Below are 9,668 nucleotides of genomic sequence, written 5' to 3'. Positions count from 1 at the left end.
GACAACCACTGTTGCCCAGGGCAACACTCTCCAGGCTGATTTGGTTTGAACAGTATGGTCCAGGTTTTGTCTGGCTCTCCTGGTTCTCGCCAGCTCATGGGCAGTTGGGTCCAAGACCCAAATTCAAGCGCTCCCTGTCAAGCCCAGGATAGGCCCAGGGATGCCTAGTGGGAGGACGGACGGCGCTGGGTGACAGGCTGTCTCCAGACTGCCGCAGAATGGCCGTCTACCCTGAGGACTCTGCACAGGAAGCAGCAGATAGTCATCAAATAGTAGTGGATGTAAGACTTAGAGCTGGCCCTCTCAATATCGATGCCCGTCCAGGCCAAAGCTGGCTTCTGTCTGGGGACCTCCTGGGCAGAGGTAGAAGAACCTACCAGCCCAGCCAGTGTCCTACAAGGAGCTGCCCCCCTCCCCCAGCCCTGACCCCATGGGGATCCCAAACCACGGTGAGAGAATAATGACCATAATGAGAGCAGTCACCCACACACATGTGCACAGCGCTTTACAGGTTACAAAGTGGTTCACATACATCATCTCATCAGTTCCTCACAACAGCCCTGTGAGGTAGGCAGGGCAGGGATAATGTTCCCTTTTGTACAGATGTGGAGACTGAGGCCCAGAGAGGGCCAGTGACCTGCTTGAGTCACACAACAGTGAGCAGCAGAGCTGGGACCAGAGGAGAGGACTCGGGCCTGCCTCTGGCTCCTGACTCTTTCCACTGACTGTGCTGTTCCCACAGGAGGACCCCAGCCCGTCCCAGTTTCAGCCACACCCGAGCCTGGCCCCCCCACCTCCCCTTGGCAGTGCAGCCTGGCAGCCAGCAGACAAGCCCCACCCACACTAGGCAGTCCTGTCCCCTCCCCTACTTCCTGTGAAAAGCCAGCTGGAGCTGGGTCCTGTAGCTGAGCTGCCACCCATGGCTCCAAATGGCACCTAGCAGAGTGGGCCAGAGGGTGGGGCTGGAATCTCCTTCCCTGTTTTCCTGAGTGATCCCTCCCCACGGGGGAAGAGAAGAGAAAGGAGGAAGAGGAGGAGGAAGAGAAAACAAGAAACTGAGTTGGAAGAAGGCCCTGGGGGCCATCAGGACGTCAAAAGTTTGCATTCCGACTAGCTATAGGAAATAGTTTTTTCTTTTTATTATTTCAAGTTTTCATAAAAATCCATAATTATTGAAACCCAAGTTACAGAGGAAGTTTGTAACTTTTTTTTTAAATTGTATTGACTCTGCCGCGTGTCGGTTCATCGACTTTGGATTCGTCTGTCAACTCTGGCCCCTGTGTAGGTGGGGTCCTCAGGCCTGGCCTTCTGAAGTCCTGGTAGAAGGAGGGCAGGTGATGAGGGCTGGCGAGGCAGCAGGGGCACGGGGGAGGGGAGGGGGAGGGGGAGGAGGGCAGGAAGGAGGTGGGAAGGCCTGGGAGTGAGTGGGCAGCAGCCCTGCTCCTTCCTTGCCCAGTGTTCCCCCGGGGGGGTCCCTGTGCCCCAATCCCGCCCCGTCATTATATCATCTTCATGTTGAACTTGCGGGGTGCATCGGCCGAGCTGATGCCTGCGTCCGATTTCCGGGGCACATACTCAATTTCGATGTTGTGCTTTGTGTTGCCTTTGCCCCGGCTCCAGAGAAACAGCAGCACCAGGCAGAAGAGGACAACGCCCAGGAAGGAGATGAAGCCCATGGTGGTGGCAATGATGAGCGTCTTGATGTCGAAGGGGAAAGGCACGGTGGCGCGGGTGCTGTTGGCCTCTCCCTCGCCTGGCTGGTTGGAGATGAAGGCGAACGTCTTGTTGGGTTGATGGGGCCAGTCGGGCGAGTAGCTGCGCACATGCAGGTGGGCGGGCATGGAGTCGTTGCCGCCAGCATTGGCTGCGATGCACAGGTACGTGCCGTTGTCCTGTACCTGGGCGTAGCGCACCTCCAGCGTGCCATCAGGGAAGACTGTGAGTCGTCCATTGCTCTTAGCTGAGACCAAGTGCTTGCGGGGTGAGAGCCAAAGGATGGCCGGTGGAGGGTCACCATCCGCTCGGCACACAAACTGCACCGTGTGGCCCTCATCTACAAACACCTGCTGCGCCTTGCGGTCCCGGATGTGAGCCCGGCGGCAGGTGAAGTAGTTGGGTAGGAGAACATCTGGAAAGTCCTTGAACTCCTTGCCCTGGACGAACTCGGGTGTGGCGCAGGTGGGTTGCTGCCTGTTGAAGTTGAGCCGCCAGCGGCGCCGGAAGACCCACAGCAGCCGGCAGTCACAGGCCAGGGGGTTGGAGTCCAGGATGAGTGTCTCCAGGTTGCCCACCGAGTGGAAGGCAGACTCCTCCAGGGTGGTCAGCTGGTTGCCAGAGACATTGAGCACACGTAGGTAGTTGAGCCCACGAAAGGCATAGGGCTCCACCACAGCCAGCTGCCCACCCACCAGCTGGATCTCCTGCAACCGCAGCAGCTCATGCAGCATGGAGCCCTCGATAGTACCAATGGGGTTGTAGGAAAGATTGAGGAAGCGGAGATAGACCAGATGGCGAACGGCCAGATAGGGCACGGCGGTCAGGTTGCAGTGTGTGATGGACAGGGATGTCAGGTTGAGGCCGTAGAGGCAGTTGGGGGTCATGGTGTCCAGGTAGGGCCAGTGGGAGATCTCCAAGACCTTGAGTCGATACAGCCTTTTGAAGGAGTAGTCCCTGATGGCGTTGATGTTGAGATGTCGTAGCCGCAGGACGATGAGGCCATGCAGGTGGGAAAGCGCCTCGGTGGGGATGGAGGTCAGATTGCATTTCTCCAGAGTCAGCTGCTCCAGGCTGTTGAGGCCACTGAAAGCTCGATGGGAGATGTAGACGAGGTCATTGTCACCGACCTCCAGTGACTTGAGGTTGTATAGGTCTTGGAACATGTAGTCCAGCAGGATGACAATCTTGTTTTCACTGATGTCCAGCTTGGTCAGGTTGCTGAGGCCGGTGAAGACACCCAACGGGATGAGCTTCAGGCGGTTGCTACGCAGCCCCAGCGTCCGAAGGTTGAAGAGGTTGTTGAAGGCGCCGGGTTCCACGGCGCTCACGATGTTCTCATTGAGTTCCAGTTCCTCCAGGTGTGGGAAGCTGGCAAACTCGTCCTGGTTGAGCGTCTTGATGCGGTTTTTGCCCAGGTCCAGCAGACGAGTCTCGGTGGGGATGCCCTCGGGCACTGCCACAAAGCGCTTTCGGTGGCAGAGCACCGCTCGGTCCTGTGCTGAGCACTCGCAGCGGGGCGGGCAGCCCGTGGCAGAACCTGACAGCACAGAGCCCAGTACCAGCAGGAGGATGGGCTGCCAGCAGGCCAGGAGGGGGCTGGGCATGCTTCTCATGCCCCCCGCCAGCATCCTCTCGCTCACCTGCAGCAGGAAGCAAGCAGAGGACAGAGGCAGCAGTGAGCAGGCAGTACTTGGCTGGACCCCACCTCACCCCCATCCCAAGTGGGAAGGTTGCACATGAGGGGCAATGCCATCTTCTTTAGGGATCGCAGACAGTTTACTCTCGGCATGTCCTGAGTCTCAGCTCACCCTGGGCCTTATCAGTGATAGTCAGTCTTGGTGAGCCACCCAGACTCACGGAGGCTCAAAGGACTCAAGGCCAGGTTCCTGGGAATAGCCCTGAAGGGGATGGGAGAGCACAAAAGGAGCCAGCCCACAGGCCAAGGGCTCCTGAGGCTGCTGGGCACTCTACCATGGTAGATACCATGATACATTCCACCCAACTCTGCCACTGAGTCCCAGGTGGTCTACAAACCCTGGGTACCTGTAAAAGGTACCAAACATGTTCCAGGATGGGGTGCCATCCAGAAGCCAGGACCCAGCCAGGAAGCCTCTGCACCTGAAGATCTCACCTGGGTCCTGTAAGCCCTGGACCACCTCTTCTACAAGGGTAGATCCCTGATAGGATCAGCTAACTCAACCCAGGGCAGGAGTGTTTTCTGCATCCTGACCTTAACCCTGCCATTCTTTCTAGACTGCCCCTTCAGAAGTCCTATCCCACCACCAGGCTCCTCCAGTTACTGGTCTGACCGCTAAGACCAGGATAGGCAGTCTTATGCCTGTACTGTAGTACTGTGCATACAAGGCTGGTTAAAGCTAGATCCTAAGACATGCTGAATGGGTTGGGAGGCTGCAGATGGAGTGAGCCCTGCATACCTCTCCCGATCCTGGTACTGCCTGCCTTGCCTTCTACTCGCTCTGTAGGAACTGGCCTGGAGATGGGATAGGGAGGAGCCAAGAGGGCTTCAAGGATGTACCAAAGCAGCGGCCCACTGCATCCTTCTGCTGCCAGTGGGATGAAAATGCTATAGTGCTCATCACCTGGCCTCTGGCGCAGCTGGGCTGAACTGCTGCAATTCAGCCCTATACCCATGGCCCTGTGGTGCCTACTGCAAGATGGGGAGGCCAGGCTTGGGAGTCCCATCTGTGCCCACTTTGGGCTCTCCCCTACCCCATTGACACAGCCTCTGCCTTCAAGCCACAATTTATCATAATTGTCATCCATTAAGGCAACTGAGGCTCTGAGAGACTGTGACTAGCACTCAACCAGTAGCAGGGACCAATCTGGACCAGAAGCTCTGGCTCCACACGCTTTCAAATGCTCTGCTGGTCTTCAGGAACTGACAGGTATTTCCTGGCTGTTGATCGACTAAGTGACTGATTAACCAGCGAGAACTCATGGTGTCACTGACATGCTATGGAATCTGCACAGTTTTGTTATCCCCAAGGGTTTTGTCACCCTCCCCCTTCCTCCCCCCTCATTCTCTCTCCAGATTCTTCTGTGTCTGAGCATCTCCCTGCCCTGCCCCCACAGGACCATTTTCCACAGTCACATACGCTCCAGTGACCCACCAGAAAAGCAAACATCCTGACGGGCGATCAATAAGTAATTGGGCCAGAAGCTGGGGCTGGTGTGGGTGTGAGGCTAGGGACTTCAGGAAGCGAGTAGGACTTTTAGCACCCGTCTCGGGCCTGGGCTAGCCTGGGAGCTGCTAGAGGAGGCTGAAGAGAGAAGGGAGGCATAAGGACCCCAGTTGACAAGCCCTCTTACACATGTGCACAGCATCTATGTGTACAGCATCCACCCACCTCCTTGCCCCACAGCCACACAGCTGTATCTACTTTGTCCTGCACACCCTGCCTCTAAGCAGTCTCCTTTTGGAGAACTGTCCCAGCTGCCTTGTCAGCCTTCTACCCCAAAGACCACCTCCCCCCCATGAAGTCCTCCCTGAGGCATCACTTGCCTACAATGCAGACACACTTGATTCTTCCTTGCACCAACATGTGACTGCTGCGTGGTACACCTCATTCTAATGGCCGCTGGGCCAACTGAGTGAAAAGTTAAGGCACAAGAGGATGACAAGAAGAGAGGAATGGGAGTCAGCTGGGGACAGTGCCATAAATGTCCTGCATTAAGAACAGAGGAGAGCCGGGCGGTGGTGGCGCATGCCTTTAATCCCAGCACTCGGGAGGCAGAGGCAGGCGGATCTCTGTGAGTTCGAGACCAGCCTGGTCTACAAGAGCTAGTTCCAGGACAGGCTCCAAAACCACAGAGAAACCCTGTCTCGAAAAACAAAACAAACAAACAAACAACAACAACAAAAAGAACAGAGGAGAGCATCCAGCAGCCGGGAGAGCATCCAGCAGCCGAGCAAAGAGAAACATGCTCTCCGGCCACCATGTGATGTATAGGCAACTCTGGGTCACACTGCCACCGTCCCAGCTCCATCTGTCTCACCTGCTATAGGGAAGGGCTCAAGAACACTCACGGGTGAACATTCTGTGGGAGGCAACATGTGGTCAAGATGGAGTTGTTATAGGTAGTGGACGACCCTCTGTCGGGGCTGACCTTGGTGCAGGCCCACTGAACAATGAAACCCGGGGTCTGTGAAAATGTTGGTGGGAAAGTTAGGCAGGCTTACCCTATAGAGCTCCCGCCCCAAGCCAGGCAGTTGGGCAGGCTTGCCCTATAGAGCTACCGCCCCAAGCCAGGCAGTTGGGCAGCCTTGCCCTATAGAGCTACTGCCCCAAGCCAGGCAGTTTGCCACAGAGCAGTGACCATGTACCATGAGGTCAGGAGAACTCCCATGTACACATCCTCTGAATTGTCTTGTTCTACTACTGTGTGAGCACGTGTGTGTGTGTGTGTGCATGTTCATATGTGCACAAACAAGTGGAGGCCAGGGGTCAACATCAGATGTCCTCCTCTGTCACTTTTCACCATAGTTTATGACACAACACCTCTCACTGAGTGGGGAGCTCACTAGTTTAGCTAGACTGGCTGACCGACAACCTCTAGGGATCTCTGCCTCTACTTCCCCAGCACTGGGACTATGGGTGAACATCTCTGTACTTGACATTTTATGTGAGTGCCGGAGATCTAATCTCAGGTCCTTATGTTTGTGTGTCAAGCATTTTACAGTCTGAGCTATCTCCCCAGCCCTTCGTTCTGTCTTTTACAGGTGGCTGGCTGTCCTGAAAGGTAGGGAAACTAAAGCCCTGAGAGGCTAGGATGCCTGTCCATACCAGCATAACAGACAGCTGAGCATGTTGGGCAGAGGCTCCTAGGCTTACACCCCCACGGGGTCCTTGGCAGTATAACATATCGGGTGGGGGGCCATGTCTTGAGAGGGTCAACCAGGCTGCTCACCACCAGGCTCTGGCAGTCTAAGGCTGCTCCTGTATTTTTCAGGGTGCTTTATGCTTTTTAATCAGTGTTTTAATTCGAATCCTTGCCCACCTCAAGGGCTTCTCATGAGGGCAAGAATTCAAAATTGGAACAATAAATACAAAGAAAATAAAGCTCAAAGACAGGCAGGTGGCAGGCAGAGGACAGTAGTGCCCAGGGCATGATGCCCAGACCCTGCGGTGGCCTGAGTCCTCCCCGAAGCAGGGCTGGGGAGGCAGCTGAGCCATCAGTGTAGTTCAAGTTGAACTCTGAACTGTCTGCAGTAGGGATGGTTGGGTTGTCAGCACCACCCATACCTGCCCTCATGTCCGGGGATAGGCATGGCCTGGCTCAGTGCTGCCTGACACTGGCCATCTGCAGTTCTCTGCAGCAGCCTGATGGCTGCCCTGGGCAGTGCCCCTCACTGAACAGAAAATGGGTTTCAGAGTCTCCCAGGGAACTGATGCTCGGAATGCTGGACAGTCAAACATCCTTGGCTGGGGACAGAAGGGGCTGAAGACCTGGGATGAAGTTCATCAGGACTGGGAGGATCCATGTGAGGGTGGCCCTGGGCTGCTCAGCTCTCCTGATTGTAGAGCCACCCTGGGACTCTGGTGGGGAGGGTAAGGTGTGGGATTGCTCATGCATGGGCAGGGGTCATGTTGTCCCATAGGCAGCATTGCCTGGTGGCACCTGGGTGCAGCTCTGAGCCAGGCCCACAAGTCAGAACACTGGAGAGCCCTGCTGTAGGCTGCATGGGCAGAGCTTTGCACACTGGCTGAGACCCTGGAGACACCGTTCTCAGAAGGCATTTCTCACTTATTTTACAGCTGAGAAACTGAGGTCCATGAAGGGAACGCACTTGTGCCAGCTTAAGGCCTTGAAACCAGAGGGTAGCAGGGCTCTGTCCCTCTGGTGGGTCTGCTGGTCTCTGGAGAGCCGGCTGAGTGCGTGTGTCCCGGGGCAGAGGGAAGCTGCTGGCCCTCAGAGAGCCATGCCCAGGTGGTTAGCCCTTGCAGTAGATGGGATACCTGGCATGTGTTCAGCGACTGCCCACTTGGGTTCCTGTGAACCCATGCTTCTGTCTGGACTCAAATCTCCCCTCATTTGGGGTGAGCCGCAGCACAGGTGGAAGGCTTATTTATACTGGGCTCTCCGGGTTCCCACGTAGCATTCCTCAGGGACAGCAGTCCCCCGTGTCGTCCCTGCTCACCCCAGGGGTGACTTTTTTACAGAGCCTCTGCTCTACGAGGCTGGGCCTGAGCCCTCTGAACAACAAAGCTTTGAGATTCTTAGGCTGGTAGGTGGCCTGCACACTTCCTCTCTGGGAACAAGGCTGGTGACCAGCGGTCACATTGCCTTGAAGCCTACGTTCCCACAGCTGGGCTGCAGTAGAACAGGCTGGTTAGGGAATCCCCAAAGTGCTCAGGCCCGGCCTCATTGTTCATAAAGGACCATGTGTGAGAGCAAGAAAGGGGAAGGTGGGGTCAAGAGAGTAGGGGTAGAGGCAGACAGAGAAGCAGGAGGTGGGCGAGAGGTGGGTAAAGGGACAAGGAAGGGGCGAAAGTCAGGGAGAGGCCCAGGCTGGGTGACAGATGCCTTTAATCCCGCACTCCAGAGGCAGGGGCAGGCGGATCTCTGTGGGTCCCAGGCCAGCCTGGGTGACATACGGTGAAAACCTTCAAAGACCATCAGAAATAGACGGGGCCACAGCCTGCGTGCTAATCCAGCCCCGTCTGGCTCCTACCTCACATTGTGTGGCATTCAGTTGTAAGACTGGGGCCTCTTAAGCTACCTCGTTCTCACCATCATCCTTACAGTGGGTTTGATCAGTTAACCATCGTCAGGTGTGCAGACAGAGACTAACATAAGTGAGGGGACTCAGGTCACCAAAGAACAGATGCCAGGCAAAGTGTGGGCTTCTCAACTGAAGCCCTGCTCTAGCAGCTGCCTTGCTGGGGCCTCAGTGTTGCTGGGTCCATGTTGTAGCATGAAAGCGCCAGTTACATGTACCTGTTCACGGGCAGCTAGGATCAAGTGGCCCTTCTGGATGCACAATTACCTGCTGGCTCCTCCCCACACCGGTGCCAGAGATCTGCCCAGCCTTCACCACCTTGCTGCTGTGTAGGTGTGGGCACTCCTCCCCCTTGTGGGGTTCTCTGGACCATGGCTGCTAGTGCTCCCAATGCTGAACTAGATCTCATTCATCTCTGCACCCCTAGCCTCTCCCACCTCAACTAATCAGACAACAGCCCTGGAAACACTAGACAAAATTCAACCCTGTCCTCCAATGCTTAGTCTAGGCTCGAGAAGGGATTCCAGGAAGAGAGAGGATAGCAAGGCTAGGAAGGAGGAGGTGGCTTATGGCCAGGTCAAGCTGAAAGCATGCAGGACTCCAATTGGCTTTTCTCCTGCCCCCAGTCCCTGGGCTCCTTCAAGACACTGTTCTGGCTGTCCTGACTCATCCCTGCTGAGCTGTGAAGAGCAGGTAATGGATTAAGAAGAAGCTGCTAATGGGGAATGTAGTGTTGGTCTGCAGGGCTAGGCTAAGAGCCCAGGAGCAGGCCACCTGGGCACAGGGGAGGGGACCCTGAGAGGAGGGTCAGCAGCCAGGCTGAGCTGCAAGATCAGTGCTGTTTTCGCTGGCTAGAAGAGTCCAGTGTGTCCCCTCCTGGCTGGCACTGTCTCTAGCTATACACACCCTCCACACACACACCAAGGGGAGAAAAAAAGTCAACCTGGAAGAAATTGAGGTCATGTCTTTTGTTGTGCATAATTATTTTCCTCTTGCTCTTGTTCTGGCAAAGAGTTGCTAGGTTCTCAGGGTGTGTGTGTATTATGTATGGTTGCGTATGTGGTGTGTGATGTGTATGTATGTGTATGGTGTGTGTGTTGTATATGTGTGTGTGTGGTTGTGTGGTGTATGATGTGTACGTATGTGTATGGTATGTATATGATGTGTATGTGTGTGCTATGTATGGTTGTGTATGAGGTGTGTGATGTGT

General features: G+C 55.5%; 1 protein-coding gene across 10 annotated transcripts in view; it reads right to left on the bottom strand.

The window, feature by feature from the left end:
* Window positions 1-474: 474 nt before the first annotated feature.
* The window catches only part of Lingo1 (leucine rich repeat and Ig domain containing 1), a 189,420-nt gene continuing 180,226 nt past the window's right edge, over window positions 475-9,668 (bottom strand). For all 10 annotated transcript variants that reach the window (XM_075965821.1, XM_075965823.1, XM_075965822.1 and 7 more), the window contains one exon: window positions 475-3,356. In XM_075965821.1, coding sequence (XP_075821936.1) covers window positions 1,500-3,344 — 1,845 coding nt within the window. In that variant the 5' untranslated portion in view covers window positions 3,345-3,356 and the 3' untranslated portion in view covers window positions 475-1,499. The remainder of the gene's footprint in view (window positions 3,357-9,668) is intronic.

This window comes from Microtus pennsylvanicus, chromosome 3 (genome assembly GCF_037038515.1).
Source record: "Microtus pennsylvanicus isolate mMicPen1 chromosome 3, mMicPen1.hap1, whole genome shotgun sequence".
Taxonomy (NCBI): domain Eukaryota; kingdom Metazoa; phylum Chordata; class Mammalia; order Rodentia; family Cricetidae; genus Microtus; species Microtus pennsylvanicus.
This window is presented reverse-complemented; position numbering and strand designations above follow the sequence as displayed.